At 53.5% G+C, this 17279-nt stretch overlaps 1 protein-coding gene across 6 annotated transcripts; it reads left to right on the top strand.

Annotated features, from left to right (window-relative positions):
- The first annotated feature begins 3324 nt into the window (after positions 1-3324).
- On the top strand, positions 3325-7403 carry SMIM45 (small integral membrane protein 45). 6 transcript variants are annotated; one of them, XM_060306755.1, is made up of 4 exons: positions 3325-3622; positions 4419-4560; positions 6061-6084; positions 6191-7403. In XM_060306755.1, the coding sequence occupies exon 4, from the start codon at positions 6205-6207 to the stop codon at positions 6409-6411; it is 207 nt and encodes a 68-aa protein (XP_060162738.1). In that variant the 5' UTR covers positions 3325-3622; positions 4419-4560; positions 6061-6084; positions 6191-6204; the 3' UTR covers positions 6412-7403. The 6 variants fall into 6 exon arrangements, with proteins under 6 accessions (XP_060162738.1, XP_060162740.1, XP_060162735.1 ...); XM_060306757.1 differs by lacking the exon at positions 4419-4560; XM_060306752.1 differs by lacking the exon at positions 6061-6084.
- The last annotated feature ends 9876 nt before the right edge of the window (positions 7404-17279 follow it).

Here is a 17279-nt window from a genome sequence, read left to right as displayed (position 1 = left end):
AGGGAGGGGTTATGGGGATATATCTATACATACAGCTGATTCACTTTGTTATACAGCAGACACTAACACACCATTGTAAAGCAATTATACTCCAATAAAGATGTTAAAAAAATAATAAAATGGAAAAAAAGAAAAATGCTAAATAAATATAGTGAAGAAGAGGATTCAGGCAGAAGGAGCAGCAAGTGATAAGACCCCAAGTGGGGAGCATTCCTGACACTTCTGAGGAGCAGCAAGGAGGCCAGTGGCTGAAGCAGGTGGGGTGAGGAGCGAAGGAGATGAAGCTAGAGAGCTGATCGAGGGCCAGGTGACTGAGACCCTTAGAGAGTCAAGGAAAGACATTGGACCCTGCTCAGCATGGTCCAGGAGGGGCTGAGCTGAGGCCCATTCAATCAACCTGTGCTGAGTGCCTGCCTTGGGCCAGGCCTGGTGCTGGACACTGTGACCCAGGCACAGAGGTTTCAGTGGTGGATGGACAGATAACAACAGCCAAAGGCAGCACAGTGGGTGAGAGCCAGCATGGGAAGCAGCTGGAGCCCAGATGAAGGTGCATTAAGGCTCCCTGGGGGGCCCCCATTACACTTTGCTGGGGAGGTGACTGTTGGCTGAGGGGTCAGGTGAGTTGGTGCTTGTCGCATAGGTAGTGCAATAGAACATAGTTGTGTGTAAGACCCATACTGTGATGAAGTGTAGAGACTGGCAGGAAGCCCAGACCCAGGCCTGGAGGTTCTTGTATCATCAACACCCAGAACTTGCAGGGCCATCAGAGACCCTCTGGGCCAGTGTTTTTCAAACTGACTTCTGCGAAACCCTGGGGAGATGCCGCAGGGGCACCGGGAGGGGCAGGGGAGAAGCTGAGTACGTAGGGCCCAGAAACCCCACCCCACCATTTAACAGAAGCAGCTCTGGCTTCATCTCTGTTACATATTGAGCTTCCTATAAGCTATTTCGTGAATAAAGAATCACGTGGCTAAAACAATATCTAAGGGCTGCTGATCACTTTTTTAAATAAATGTATTTATTTATTTTTGGCTGCGTTGGGTCTTCATTGCTGCATGAGGGCTTTCTCTAGTTGCAGAGAGCGGGGGCTATTCTTCGTTGCAGTGCGCAGGCTTCTCATTGCGGTGGCTTCTCCTGTTGCAGAGCACAGGCTCTAGGTGCGCGGGCTTCAGTAGTTGTGGCACACGGGCCCAGTAGTTGTGGTTCGAGGGCTCTAGAGCGTAGGCTCAGTAGTTGTGGCGCACGGGCTTAGTTGCTCCACGGCATGTGGGATCTTCCAGGACCAGGGATCGAACCCATGTCCCCTGCACTGACAGGCATTCTTTTTTTTTTTGCAGTACGCGGGCCTCTCACTGCCGTGGCCTCTCCCGTTGCGGAGCACAGGCTCCGGACGCGCAGGCCCAGCGGCCATGGCTCAGGGGCCCAGCCGCTCCGCGGCATGTGGGATCTTCCCAGACCGGGGCACGAACCCGTGTCCCCTGCATCGGCAGGCGGACTCTCAACCACTGCGCCACCAGGGAAGTCCCCTGTTTATCGCTTTTAAAAACAGAGTTATTAAAGTGTAATTGACACGTAATAAGCCACACATATTTAAGGTGTACAGTTTGGTAAGTTTTGATATAAATATACACCCAGGAAGCCACCACCACAATCAATTTATAATGAACGTATCCATTACCTCCAAAAGTTTCTCTGTGCCCCTTTCATCCTCCCCCACCTCCTCTCTGCCCTCCCACTCCAAACTGTTCAACGGCACTTTGCCAGCTTTGCTCATCATAGTTCAATACTGGAAATGCCCCAAATGTCCTTCAGTGGTGAACAGATAAGCTGTGGTACATTGGTAAGGCAACATCGTCAGTGCAGAGAAAAGCACTGTGCTCAGCAACAGAAGTCAGACACAAAGGAGCATATACCATAAGCTTCCATTTACGTGCAATACAAACACAGGAAAAACTAATCTATGGTGACAGAAATCATATCAGTGTGTGCCTTTGGGAAGGCGGTACTGACTGGCAAGAGACGGGAGGGAACTGCCTGGGATGATGAAAATATCCTAGACATGGTCTGGGTGGCAACTGCAAAGGTGTATACACAGGTAAACGTTCATCACTTAAGGTTTGTATTTTACTGTATGTACCTTAGATTTTAATAAAAATCTCTCTGGAAACTCAAACTCACTCCCCTTGGCCCACATATGCTGGAGAGGACACTTGCAGGACTCCCAGATCGTCCCACAGATGGCAGGGTGTCTGTAGGTTGGGGGACCCAGAGACCCAAAGCCATTTGACCCATAGCCTTTGCCACCTGCCCGTCCTCAGTTTCTGGGAATGGATTCCCCAGGGAGATGGTTCCTCGAAGACTCTTCCCCATCCCGTGGGCCTCCGGGGCTGCTCTCTCCTCCTGAGACGACAACCACTGTTGTTTATGGAATGCTCACTGGGCCTCTGAAACTTTGCAAACACTCTGTCTCTAGCATAGGAGGGAGGACCCAGGCTTGGGAGGTAGACCCTCACCTCCAGCCCACCCCCGCACACGCCCTGGCTTTGTCACTGAGAAGCTGAGTGACCTTGAAGAAGGAGAGGGTAAGCAGCTTCACGTCTCTGAGCCGAAGCTGCCTCAACCCCAAAGTGGGCTTCAACAACTAACCAGCTGGAGGACCAGATGAAGTGATGTGGGGCCCAGTCCTGGCCTGGCGGGGAGGGCTCCGTGGCTGGGAGCCACGACCATCTCAGGCTGTATCCCAGCCAGGGGGCCTCCGGGCCTGGTGAGGCAGAACCAGGAGGGCAGCCCCTGCGAGCGGGCCTGCAGCCCAGGCTAGGGCTCCGACCCTGGCACTGAGACTTTTGCCATGTGACCTTGGATGACCAAGAAATGAGTTAACATAAATATGGAAAGCACTGAAAGCAGTGTCTGGCATATGGTAAATGTTACATTGGACCAATGTGTCCAGAATCTCAGTCTTGGTTCTTCCCTCTATAACACATGACCCTCATTGGCTCTACTGGTCATTGCTTCTGTGTCCTGCCCACGTGCCAGGGACCCCAATCTCTCCCTACCCTCAAATGACAAGTGGCCAAATCCTCCTAGTTATCTTGGTAGGGGACACTTCCTCTCTAGGTCTAGTAGCCGTGGGGTCCAGCAGCCTGCTGGGTGGCTCCCACCTGTCCCGAATTTATCCAACCCTGCTCTGCCTGTCATCTCTGTACCATGTGCACAGTGCAAGGGATCCTGAAGAGAAGGCTGGTTGCCAGGGCAACAGAGGATAAAGCCCTTGCTCTGCCAGGCTGCTGATTGGCTAAGGCAGGTCCCACCTCCCGCTATTCTGAGGGTGGGGGGCAGAGAGAAGGGTCTCCAACGGGCAGGGAGAGGTACAGGCTGCCGGAGCTAGCCCAGGACTGCCCCCTCCTGGCCCAGTCAGACCCCCTGGGCCTGAGAAACTCTGTCTCCCGTAGGGGGCGTTGGCCTCGCCCTTTCTCTGCTTCCAGCACCCGGGGCGGCTGCAGATGGCAGCATCTCTGGGGACGGCAGCTGCGACTGAGTCCACGGGCCGACGCTGAGCTGCTTAGGCCGAGGCTGTGCGCTCAGCCCGGAGCCCTCGGAACAGGCATCTGCAGGGCTTGAGGTGGGTGTGCGGGCATGGGGGTCGGGTGGAGGATTGAGTGGTGCTTGGGAGGCAGGGAGAGGGGCTCTGCAACCCTCACACTGTCCTGGATGGGACTTTAGCTGGAATGGGGGCTAGAAAATTCCTTATAGATCATCTGATAGCCCCCGCCCCCACCCCATCACTGTGCAGGGAACCCTGGAAGTTCAGAGAGGGTGAGGAGGGGCCCAAGGTCACACAGAAGGCCAGTGAATGTTTTGCTTCAGCTAAGCCAGTCCTCTGAGAAGCCAGGAGAAGGTCTGGGGTCCTCAGTTGCCCCAGAATGCCTGGGATTTTGTTCACAGGGCTGGAGAGGTTGGGAGACACTAAACACTGCTTCACAGGCCCACAGCATTGCAGCTGAAATGGCTTCTGATCTGCCCAAGTCCCCCATTCTCATGTTTAAGCTCAGAGGAGGCTAGGGTCCTGGGCGGGGCCAGGGGAGGGGGCACGAATCACTTGGCCTCAGTCACGCTAGTTTGGAGCAGCCTTTCTGCTTGTAGGTCCCCTTCTCCACCTCCCCCTAAACCCAGGCCACACCAAGCAATTCTGAACCCTCTCTTTGGCTCTACGGAAGGACAGATGGTTAGGAGGACACTGCTCTAACCCTGACTTTGGGCCATTAGCACACTCTTCATTTTATTTCTCCATGAGGAGAATAGGGCACCTTGAGACACTGTGTTTCAGAACAGCCAGTGGGGACCCTGGAGGGCAGGGGAGGGGCTCTGGGTGGACGCAGAACTGGGAAGCAGCATCTCTCCCTCCCCTGGCCTCACAGCCCACCTCGTAGACCCACCTGGCAGTAGAGGGACAAGAGGAGCTGGAGCTTGGAGACAGAGGTCTGAAAAGCTGGAGCTTCTCTTCAGCCTGCCCTGGAGGTCATTCCATGCATCCCCTTTCTTCCCTCCCTAGAAGACAAGGTGGGCCTTTGCTCATTTCATTCCGTTCAGGTATTTTCCCCATCAAACCTCAGGACATCGCTGGGGAGTTGGAGTCCAGCTCTGTCACTTCTCAATTGGGTAACTCAGGGCAAGTTAGTGAACTTCTCTGGGCCTCAGTTTCTTCATCTGTAAAATGTGCACAGTAACATCTACCCCATAGGCCTTCTGTAAGGTCTGTGACTGCATTCTGACTGTGGTCTCCCTGCCTGACAGGCAGAAGTGGGTCTCCTCACCTTACCCCTTTCTCACACCTCAGGAAGGGGCTGAGGGTGGGTTAAATGGGCCCTGATTTATTCCATTTCTGGAGGAGATAACCTGTGGTGGGGCTTTTGAAGTATGTATAGGAGTTTGCCACATGAACATGAATGCAAAGGACATTCCAAGGAAAATGAAAGCATATGCAAAGATGTAGACTGTATAACATGCAGATGCACATAGGTGATTGACAAGTGGTTCCCTATGATGGCACGTAGTGTGGGAGATGAGGCTGGCAAGGTTGGCAGAGAGCAGATGTGGGCATCTCTGGGCCATTCTAAAGAGTCTGGGTGTATGTAAAACTTGTGAAGCACCTTAAACCTGCTAGCTTCCACTTTCCTGCGTTCCCCACCTCTGGTGCACTGGAAATAACAATAGCTGATATTCACTGGGTGCCGATTCTGCACCAAGCAGCATGATGCTAAGTGCTCCTTAGGCATTGGCTTGTTAAACATTCACAGAGACCCTAAGAAGTGGGTCCTACTTCTATGCCCATTTTCCAGATAAGGAAACTGAGGCCCAGAGAATTAAGAACAAACTACTATGTAGCACTTGGTAAGCGCCAGGCACTGGTTCTGAGCATTTTACGTAAATTAACTCTTTTAACAGTCACAACAGCCCTATGACCTAGATACTGTTTTCACTCCCATCTTACAGATGTGGAAACCAATGTCCAAGTCTTTTGGGGCTGGCACTGTGTCCATACTCTTATAATTATAAAATGGGGCATGGGCCTGAATTCAGGAGCCTGTGCAGAGCCTGTTGATATCAACCAGGTCCCCTAGGGATGGGCAGTTGTTCACCATGCTTTCACTAAGCCACACCTAGCCAGGATGCACGGGTGGCTGGGGACCCACTCATCTGTGAGGGGCCTAGTAAGTGGCAGCCTCTGCAAATGCACAGTCAGAGCCGGGAGGGACAGCTCAGAGGAGGCATGGCCCCAGCTGTCCTTTTCTGAGTGCTCTGAAGGGTCAGTCACCTCACTGAATCCCCACAAGGCTCTGGTAGCGTCCCCTTCTGCAGGGGACAATGCTGAGGCCCAGAGAGGTTAAGCAACCTGCCTGAGGGCACACATACTGTTGAGGGACTGAGCCAGGGCCAGCCCTCAGCTATAAGCTTCCTTGTAGAAGGGTGAGTAGGAGCTGGGTGGGCCCCTGGGGTGGGGGCAGCTGTGTGCTCGGTCAGGGGGCCGGGGCTGCTGAGTCACTGCTCTCCACTCTCCAGGGTCTCCGTCTTCCCAGCCGTAAGGTGAAGCTCCGACCTCCTGGCTCTGTGAAGCCTGCGGGTCCCCCTCTGGGAGGGTGGGTGGGATAAGCAGCCTCTCTGCTGGTTCTCACCGACCGCGTCTCAGCAGCCAAGGCCTCCGCGATGCCGCACTTCCTGGACTGGTTCGTGCCTGTTTACCTGTTCATCTCTGTCCTCATTCTGGTGGGCTTCGGCGCCTGCATCTACTACTTCGAGCCCGGTTTGCAGGAGGCGCACAAGTGGCGCATGCAGCGACCCCTGGTGGACCGTGACCTCCGCAAGACAATGATGGTTCGCGACAACCTGGCCTTCGGGGGCCCCGAGGTCTGAGTTGACCGGCTCTGTTGGCGGTGGGGGGCGGGCACCGGGTGCCCTCTCCCGTCCCGCCCGGCCTGGAGACCCCGGGGCAGACGGAGGAGAATCCCTGGTCGTCCAGGCTCTCCCTCGCAGCCTGGCTCCTCCCAGGAGGAGGGGCTCTGGGAGGACCCTGGCTGTGGGGCACCTGGGTGCCTTGAGATGTCGCTGCTGATGGCCCAGGGCTTGCTCTCCAGGTCAAGCCAGCTTATCCCACACCTGCCTTCCCCAGCTCTGGGGACGCCCCACGGCCCCCCAGTGCCTTTGTGCTGCCCAGCACTCCTGCCCCTCCACCCGGCGTCAGGCATGGCTGCCCCTGCCTGTCCTGAGCCTTCAGATCTCCCACTTCCCTACCAGATCCTCGGTGACACTCAGCTCCCCACTCCAGCCAATGGTATCGACCCTACAGCTTCATGGGCCAGGCTTCAAAGCTGACCCAAGGAAAGGGCCCCCTTTGGAGGGATGTCAGCTGAGTCCAGCCCAGTCCTACCACTCCGGACCCGGGCTTGGCATGGACGAGTGTTTGTGGTGGGGTGTGCAAGGGGCAAGGCCATAGAGGAAGGAGGTGTGTGTGTGTGTGATAGAGAGAGAGAACGTTTGGGGTCAGGCGTGCGGAGGGGAGGAGAAGCATGTTTGTGTGAGGGGGGTGGCCCCCAGGCAGGATGCGAGGTGGTGGGGATGGGGTGAGCTTTGTGGGCAGTGTGGGGACCACCAGCAGTTCCCACCCCCCACCCTCGGCTGGACTTGCCTATCCCTTCCCTTTCCCAAGGCTGAGGCCACTGGCAGGAGCCCCTGCCCTCCCCTCCGGGTCCTGCACTGCACCAGGGGCCCCAAGCCCACCCTGGAGCCTCTCCTTCTCTGTGGAGCACCACTGCCTCCTTTTTGGACATAGATTGGCAACCTGCTCACTCCCCTCCTTTGGGGCGTCCATCTTAATTTATCTTAATAATAAAGACTCCATGACTATCTTTGCAGGACTGTCTCCTTTCCTAAGAGTAGGATCATGTCTATCATCTCACTGGGTCCTCATAAAAATCATGATAGTTCAATATCCCCCATTTGGGGGATGGGAACACTGACTCTCCAAGAGGAAAGAGCAGTTTCTCAGCAGTGGCACTATTGACTTTTGGGACCAGATCATTCTTTGTAGGGGGGCTGTCCTGTGTGTGGTAGGGTGATGAGCATCTCTGGGTTCTACCCACTAGAAACCAGTAGCACTTGTGCCTCCCCCCTAACTAACTGGATTCCCTGGGGTAGAGAACCAGTTAGGATATAAATTCGGGCACAGAGATGCAAAACGGCAGGGCCTTAAACCAAATAGAACGTTTTTCTTTCTTACGGTACAGTTCATAGGGAGGTTGTCCAGAGCTGATCTGGTGGACAGCTCCATGCAGTGTTCGGGGACCTGAGTTGCTCCTCTCTTGCTGCAGGGCTGTTGTCCTGGTTGGTGCCACCCGAGGGGGGCTCTTCGGCATCCCGAGGAGCAGGGTGGAGGGAGGGTAGAAGGGGCCACTTGCCCCTTTGAGGGACACTCCTGCTGGCTGGACCTCTTACATCCCTTTACACCTCACCAGTCAATACATAGTCACGTGGCTACTCCTAGCTGCAAGGGAGGCTGGGAAGAGCTGGGTGGCTGTGTGTCCATTTAAAAAGTCCCCCTCCTTACATATAGCTGATTCACTTTGTTGTACAGCAGAAACTAACACAACATTGCAAAGTAACTCTACTCCAATAAAGATATTAAAAAAAAAAGAGAAAGAAAAAAGTCCCCCTCCTTGAAAGGGGGAGGACACACAGAGGCAGCTGCCATTCCATTTTCATAGGGACTTGCCAAGGCAACAGGACAACATGCTGAGATTTGAACCAGACCTCCTGACCCCAGACCCGGGCTCACTCTTGCACACGCCCCATCTTAGGAGTCAGCGAGAGCAAAAGCTGCCTTCTCTCATCTCGAGGGGTGAGGCTGCCCTTCCTCCCTGGGGCAACCCAGCAATTGCAGGGGGCTGTGTTGCAGAGCCAGGTTGGAGTGAGGCAAGAGGGCCCCCTCATTCAATTCTCAGCACCTCTCTTGCCTCACCCTAGGCCCAGCCCTGCTGTTTCTGAGTCTCACAGCCCTGACCTCTGACCCAGCAGAGCATTTTTGCAGCCCACAGGGATTCCCCCCACCCCGCCCCCACACCAGGCAGCTTCCCCACCACACCACCGCCCAGGACCCTTGCAGGCACAAGAGACCAAGCTGAAAACAGCTGCAATAATAGGGTTTGGTTCTGGACTCAGGCTCAGCTGGACCCTGGGGCTCAAGGATGTCACTGGGTCACTCCAGCTCTCCATCCTTCTCTCTCTCCATCTTGTTAAGCCCTGTGGGCTTCCTTCAGGTGACTTTTCTCCACGTGGTACAAAGGTGCCCTGGCAGCCCCAGGCTCATGCAGCCCTTGTGCCTTGATTTCAGGTGAGAGCACGCATCTGTTCCTGCACAACCTCAGGGGGTGGGCTCCTGTCAGCCCCCAAGGCTTACGAGCTTAGGGGATGGGGGTGCCTTGATTACCAGGCAGCTCTGGCACCCACCCCGGCATCCAGGGGTGGAGTTGGCTCTACTGATCACATGGTCTGAGGGGGTGGGGGTAGGTTGCAGCTGTTACTTAAAGGAGGGGAAGGGTTGCTGGGCAAAACCCAAGAGGGACTGAGGACACTGCTTTACGGAAGAGGAAACAAGCACGGAGAGAAATGACCCACCTGGGGTAACCCAGGGGGTTACTAGTGCCTGGGTTTGGGACTGGGAGTCTGGGGTGGGGAGGGTGGGCAGGAACCCTCAGAATTTGGTGAGCATGTGAATCGGTGCTCTGGGTATGGACTTCCAGGGCAGGCAGGGCGTGGCGGAGGCAGGACCCATTGGAGGGCAGGGCCCTTCCAGTGCCTTACAGATCACCCCACACAAGAATGGGGGTAACCAGCACCACCCACTGGGTAGCCAGTCCCACACTGCCTCAGTTTCTCTGGCAGTGCCAGCCCCACTGTATTCTGAGCTGCCTTCCCTGAGGGGATGAACTTCTTTCATTATGAGGCTCTGGATTTCACGAGTTCCTTCAGTGCTAATCCAAGTGAGTAGAGGTGTCAGGCGTGGCGGTGGGGGTGGTGGTGGCTGGGAGGCCAGGACTGGGAGCCCCGTGCTGCTGTTACTCATCAGGAAACTGGAAGAGCCCAAGCAGAACCATGTGCATGAGTTAGGACTGATGGCTGTGAAGGTCAGAAGCCCCACCTCCACTAGCTTGGGTGAGAAGGGGAAGTTATCACAAAGACTCTGGAGTGTTCCGGTCCTGTAGGACAGGAAAGTAGCAGGGACTCAGGACAACTAGAAGCAGCCACTCAGACCCCCTTAGAATTCTTTCTCAGACCCTTTTTTTTTTTTTTTGGCCGCACCAGTGTCCCGTGAGATCCTAGTTCCCTGACCAGGGATCGAACACGTGCCCCCTGCAGTGGAAGCGTGGAATCTTAACCACAGGACAGCCAGGGAAGGCCCCTCAAACTATTTTTTATTCCTGCTTCTGTATACCTACTTCACTAACCAACCCCGATGCCCCCCATCATGGAAAATGTAGCAGCCAACTTCTGGCAACTTTTGTCTTACAGCTCCAGCCAGTGGAGAGAGAGTTACCCTGTCCCTCTCTCTGGCTGCAAGCACAAATATCTCAGGGGTGGGATTCATGGCTCATCCTAGGTCAGGCGCCCATTTTAAACTCATCACCCAAGGCTGGGGCAGGGTCCTGTGTGTGGTCCAGCTTGGGTCAGGGCCCATCTGGACCAGTCAACATGACCTGAGCACAGGTCATCTCAGAACCTGATGCCGAGTCCTACTGTCAGGTCTCTTGGGATATTACCTCGGGAAGGCAAGGTTCAGAAGAAATGATGAAAACTGCTCCCCCACCCCTAGCTTGAACACACCAGACAGTCCCTATTGGAGATGTATTCAGCTTAACTGAAGGCCTCAGACTAGATCTGGTCAGCAGCCAAGTTTGGTATGTCCAACACAGTGCTTTGAAAAGATGCAATTTTTTTTTTTTTTCTGCACCATGCAGCTGGCAGGATCTTAGTTCCCTGACCAGGGATCGAATCCAGGTCCTGGGAGTGAAAGCACCAAGCCCAAACCACTGGACCGCCAGGGAATTCCTGAAAAAATGCAAATTAATTGGCAACATTTATAAGTCAGGAGATTTCACATAAAAATCTTTTTTCTGATTCCTCTTTAAAAATAAAAATTCTGGCCGTACTGGGTCTAAAGTGTGAAGGTGTTCAAGGTTACAGGCTTCACAGCCTCAGCAGGGAGGACGTTGACCGTGACCCTACCTGAGGCCTGGGCAGTGGCCAGTCTTCATCGCAGGAAAGCTGGCAATGTCCAAAAGCTGCAGCAGGGTCTCCTACCCCAGGCTTCCAAGGAGGAGCCTGAGGCTCAGAGACGGTAAGGGATTCACCCAAGCCTTCTGCTCTTAAACCTGGATCCTTTCCCTGTGCTCTCCCCAGGGCTTATTACATAAATGGTTACTTATACATGCTCCTCCTATAAAGGACCCAAGAATGTTTTAGCTGAAGGAGCCACATACATGGGGGTGGAAAGGAAATATTCTGACTCTGACTCCTACAGTAATACTATTACTTGTCTCTGAGCTTCCTGGCAGCCACAGGGAAAGGGGAAACACAAAGAGATCATTTTATTCCTGTTAGATGATAGCAGGAGAAATTGACTGTTAATGAAAGACAAGGTTTCTGGTTCCAAATACTAAAAAGAAATGTCTCAGTGTTAAGAGCAACACAGTAGACTGTGCCCTCAGCACTTTTTACAAGGGGCACGGTTGACCCAGACAGCAGAGCCTACAGAAACAGGCCAGTGCCCATGGAACCAGATTTTTCCATCTGCTAGGGCATGCCAGAGGACTGTACTGGGAGCAACTTGAGGTCAGGGCCTGGCAATAGTAAATCCTATAAAACTGTCCATTTAAATTGCATTTTGGGGGGATTTCCCTGGTGGCGCAGTGGTTAAGAATCTGCCTGCCAAGGCAGGGGACACGGATTCGAGCCCTGGTCTGGGAAGGTCCCACATGCCACAAAGCAACTAAGCCCATGTGCCACAACTACTGAGCCTGTGCTCTAGAGCCCACAAGCCACAACTACTGAAGCCCGTGCGCCTAGAGCCTGTGCTCCACAACAAGAGAAGCCATAGCTATGAGAAGCCCGCGCACCACAACAAAGAGTAGCCCCTGCTGTCCGCAACTAGAGAAAGCACGCGCACAGCAATGAAGACCCAACGCAGCCAAAAATAAATAAAATAAAAATTTTAAAATATTGCATTTTTTGGGACTTCCCTGGTGGTTCAGTGGCTAAGACTCCACGCTCCCAATGCAGGGGGCCTGGGTTCAATCACTGGTCAGGGAACTAGATCCCACAGGCCACAACTAAAAGATCCCACATGCTGCAACTAAGAGTTCACATGCTGCAACTAAAGATCCCACATGCCACCAAAAAAAAAAAAAAAAGGATCCATCACGCCATAAGGAAGATCCCACACACGGCCACGAAGATCCTGTGTGCCAGCTAAGATCCGGTGCAGCCAAATAAATAAATACATAAATAAATATTTTAAAAAATAACAATACGTTGCATTTTGGAGGGCGAGTTTCTTGCTCTGACACACAACTGAGTTCACCAAGCATTTCTGTGTGCCAGGCACTGAGAATCACAGATGATTAAAGCCCAGATAAGTGTCCTCTGTCAGTGCCTGGCATTGCGCTCAGCTCATGTCAGATTCTTGTAGAGAGCTGGTTGTTTTTATATCACTCCTGCTCTGCCTGCCTCGCTGGGTTAGGGTAAATGTCGAAGGAGGTAGTTGGCAGGAAAGCACTGTATAAATCCCATGCATAATACAGCTATTCTCCAGAACCCTGCAGAGGCATGTCACATACCTGCTCTACCCCAGGCACTAGGTCTGGCACCAAGAATGCAAAGACAACGACAAAATAGTCCCTGAATCAAAGGAACTCACAAACTGGAGGGGCAGACGGATATGTAAACAAATTACAACTGTCCTAGCGAGAGAAGTATGTGTGAGAAACTGAAAATAGAACTGAATCCCAGGGAAGGGGTTTATCAAGGAGGATATGACTACTGATCTGGGTTTTGAAGGCTGAATAAGAGTTTTCCCTATAAAGGGAAGAGGAGCCAGCAAGTGCAAAGCCGTGGAGGCTAGGGAGGACGCAGACCTTTCTGAGAATTGTGAGTGGTGTCCTGTGATTGCAGCACAGAATACTGGCAAGTAAGTGGTGGGAGAGGGGCATGAACAACCAGAAAGTTGTGTTTCAAGTAAGGCTAGGTCCAGGGAGAGAACCTGATGACCTGCTAATTGCCATGTCCTCCAGGAAGGCTTCCCTGACCCCACCAGCAGCTTTCCCCATTACAGCCCTAGTCTTGTGCTGTGATTTTTTTTCACATGTCTGTGGAGAGCAGCGACGGCATCTTCTTATCTCAGCCTGCAGCCTCCATGGCACTGGGCAGGGCCTCCCTGAAAGCACGCTTGTCGGATGAGTGGGGCCTGTCTCTTTGTCTTGCCAGGGGCCACCCATCTACTTAAAGACAAACATTTTAGAGAGGCTAGGAGGCTTTCTGGGGGTCAGGTTTTGTGCAGGTTTTAAAAATGCTTTGGGAGGTTTTGAAGAGTCCTGGGAGCTTTCCTTTCCCACCATCTGGTTGCTGTCAGGATACGGTGGGTATGTCTGGGCTGGGCCCAGGACAGGGAAACAGGAGGCGGGAATGTGTAGGGTCCCTGCGTAGGAGTGGCTGCGATGTTCGGACTCTGGCCCTGGAGGGCGGCACAGGCTTCTCATTGTTCTACCCCCTCGGCTCTCCACTCTGGCTGAGCGGGCAGGGCTTGGGAAGGCTTGAGAGACCAGCTTTGGGAGGGAGGCAGTGGCTCCAGGCTCCCTCAAAAGACTGTCACACTGTCAGTCAACACCCTTACAAAGAACCCTGGGAGGGCAAAGCCCCTTCTCCTCCACCACGTCAGGTGGGGGGCGGGAAGCTCAGAATTTGGAGCCTGGAGATGTGGGTGTCCAGCTACGGGTTCATTGTGTGAAACTTGGCAAGTCCATTTCCCTCTCTGTATCTGCAGCTGTAAACAGTTGGTATTGATGTGGAAGTCACAGAAAATCACGAGGGTAGATGAAAGGGGAAATCAGAATTACAAGACAGTAATTTCAATGACTAAGGTTGATTGAATTCATTGCATGAGGGATAGTGCAACGGCACGTCTCACTGCATCCTTACAGCCGCGTGAGCGGGCCAGCAGTGCTGCTAACCAAATATGTCTGTCTCTTCAGCTCTTGCACATGGTAGGGTTAACCTTCCTGCAACTAGTTCTTGCCAATGAGTTGTGATCAGAAAAGTCCAGGCCAAAGCATATAATAGCTACCATATGATTCACCACTCTCTCCTTCCTCTGCCACAAAGACCAACACGGCTCCAGAAGGCGGTCGCTCCATCAGCCGGGGTTCCAGAGTGAAGGAGACATGGAACAGAGCCTCAGTGGACCCAGACCACAGTGGACATGAGGCATGAATCAGAAATAAATAGTTGTTATTATAAGTCACTGGGATTTTGGAATTGTTTGTTACTGAAACATAATTTAACCCATCTTGACTGATATAATTCCCACTTCACAGATGAAGAAACTGGAGCTCACAGAGATTAAGTGACTTATTCAAAATCGCACAGCTGTCACAAACCCAGATTTGAGACTCTAGAGCTTGTGCCCCTTGTCTGGGAGGCCACCACAATGATTTTTTGCTTGGGTGGAGGTCTGTCCTTTGAGGCCACTTTCAGGCCTGTCAACCTTTCCTTTGGTGGGAAAAAAACTTGTGTACAGACACAAGGAGGTCATTGCCACTTTGGGCCACTAGAGGGCAGCTGAACCCAAGCGCGTAATTAACAGGCAGGCAGTTTCGTCCAGGCCCCCAACACTGGAGGAGAGAGACGGGCAGGTGAGCCTCAGGAATACTGAGATGAACAAGACCCATTCCTTGCTCTCAAGGCCCTAACAGCCTGGCAGGGAGCAAGATGGAGGAATTCTAGACCTTCAAGAGGCCACATGAAGGCATCTGGTCCCTATTTAAAAAGGCAACTGAGGCCCAGAGGGGCAAGAGATCTGATAGAAGTTGCACAATGAGTCACTGGCCAAAGAGAGGAGAGAAGCCCACGAGTAAGGACCCCTGACTTCAGCTCAGGGTTTCTGCATCTCAAGATAATGCAATCCAGTGGGGGTGGGCGGTAAAGGCTCCCCCAACTCAATCTGTCCAGGGAGAGCTGTGCTATCCCCTCCTCCAGCCACCTCTTTTCTTCCTAGAATCAGGCTGGTCCTCAGGCCTCAAAGCAAGGAGAGAAGGGGAAGAACTCCAGACAGATCCCCTCCCCCACCCACTAGGACTTCCACCAGGTTGTCCTGGTAACCAGAGCACAGCCAAGTTTGAGAACCTAAAGCTTGCAGGGTAGAGAATGAATAAGAAGAGGGGAAGTTCCTAGGTCCACATATTCACCATTCATTCAATCATTTTTTCCTTTTATTCATTCATTCTACAGAAACTTATGAGGGTAATTCTTACCAGGACCTGGGACCCAGAGACGAATAAAATCCAGGCCCTTTAGAACTGTGCTGTCCAATATCATAGCCACAAATTAAATTTAAATAAAATTAAAAATTCAGTTGCTTGGTCCCTGTGACGAGGCGAAGATTAAAGGAGATGCCAGGAGAACGCTTAGCCTAGTTCCTGGCTCAGGGTGAGTGCTCGGAGGATGTCCACCGTCACTGCTGTATTATAGTTACTGTAAGGATCTATTTACGTTCCCATCTTCCTGAGCAGAAGCGGGCTCCTTCCCAGCCCTGACGTAGTGCCTGGCACATAGTCAGTGTTCAGTAAATGGTAGCTATTATTATCACCTTCATTATTATTACTATTCTTATGATAGAGGCAGAAGAGGGGACCCAGCCCAGCCCAAGGGCCAGGGTCTGCTGACAGCCCACAATGCCAGAGCCAGGCTGGGAGGCCTCCTGGGTCTCCTCAGGTCCAGGGGAGGGTCATCTTCGCAGGCTCAGGGCCTTAGTACAGGGTCCAGCTGGAGGGAGCACGGGCTCAGGGGATAGTTGTTGAAGCAGAAAGCCCCTGCTTTAGTCTCCAGGAATTCCATCTTGCTCCAGGAAAGACCTCAGATGGGTGGCCAAGGTGGTCTGAGGGTCACAGAACTAAACAGGGTGTGGGGCAATGCACAGGGAAAGCAGAAGTGAGGTCGGCTCTGGGACCACTGGAGCGTGGCCATGTTTGGAGTCTCCCTATTCTTATGGCAGACATCTCTCCAGGGTCAGAGTCTGTGGGAGACAGAGCAGATTTGGGGAGGGCAGGCAGCAGGGCACCACACCCCACGTGTCCTTGAGTCCAGGGCAGCCAAGCCTGGCTGTTACGAGCCTCCCATGGCCCTTTGGGATTCCAGAGGCTCAGAGCAGCCATTCACTGACGCCCACTGCTGAGAAGCCGGCCCCTCCCTGCCCCACAGCCCAGCCCAGCTGTGGATGGAGCTGGTGGTACAGGTCAGGAGAAGGCTGGGCCCTAGGCCTGGGGACTACAGCCTGGAGACTGAGGGGATCAGAGAGATGAGATCCGTGAGCTGGTCATCACAGCCAGAATCTGGGCGCGGAGGAGGTGAGGGCCCTGCACTAGAGTTAGCTTCCCAGACTGAAGAACACTAGACCTTTCTTGTTCTCTGATCAAGGTAGGTGAGTATTTGTGGGTGGGGGGAGGATAGTACCAAGTGATTGATGGCGGGTGGATGCTCAGTGAGGGGAAGGGATCTGGGGATGTTAGAACAAATAGATCTCAGAAATTCTGTCCTCTGGCCAGCTGTGTGTGTGTGTGTGTGTACACACTGAGGGTAGATGTTTGTGGTTAAGTGCAGGGTAAACATGCATGTACCCAGGTATGTGTGGTTGTGAGGAAGGGCCCCAAAGCAGGGCTGCAGGGATAGGCCAAGTGGGGAGGTGATAAGGCAGGGACAGCCTTGGGTACAAATATGTGACTGGATGGGGATGAGGGGCTGGGGTGCCACCGTGAAAGACGACAAAGACCCCTCCAGTGTCCTGCCTTCCCCGCCCCTGCTCCGAACTTTAGGGCCCTAGCCATAAAATCACACTCCCCCCCATAAGCCCCTGCTGCCAGTCCCCCTCAGCGGTATCATGGCCCCACCTGCTGTGCTGAAAGCAACAGAAACGACTTTCCTCCAGAGGGTGGGTTATATGGAGCCCAGAGTGTGCCCCAGCTGGCCGTCTGGGAGCTGTGGAGCCCCCGTCAGGGGATGGCTCATCCACGCAGACCACCAGCCAGTCCTGGACGCCCCCTCCCTGACTCGCCATGTCCTGGCAGTCCTGCTGCTGCTTCCTCTGTGCTATTCAGCCTTCTCCAGCCCCACCCCCAGCTCACAGAGTGTTTCAACTCGCTGCTCTCCTTGCTGCGAGGCTTACAGGATCTCAGTTCCCGGACCAGGGATTGAACCGGGGCCACGGCAGTGAAAGCCTGGTATTCTAACCACTAGGCCACCAGGGAACTCCCTCCTTGCCTCCACTTCTCTTTCCCCCTGATCTTGCCGTCACACAGTCCTGGAGTGGCCACCTGCAGATCTGACCAGGTCATCTTCCAGGGCCTGAGCATCACTGCGGCCTGGCCTGGGCCCCAGCGCCCCTGCAACCTTGTCTCGCCCCTCCCCCACAATACAGCCTGGGAGCCCCATGGAGGATTTCCAGAAAGATGCCACATTTCCTC

This window comes from Globicephala melas, chromosome 10 (assembly GCF_963455315.2).
Source record: "Globicephala melas chromosome 10, mGloMel1.2, whole genome shotgun sequence".
Lineage (NCBI taxonomy): Eukaryota > Metazoa > Chordata > Mammalia > Artiodactyla > Delphinidae > Globicephala > Globicephala melas.
The sequence above is the reverse complement of the archived record's forward strand: the minus strand, read 5'-3'. Positions and strand labels throughout refer to the sequence as shown.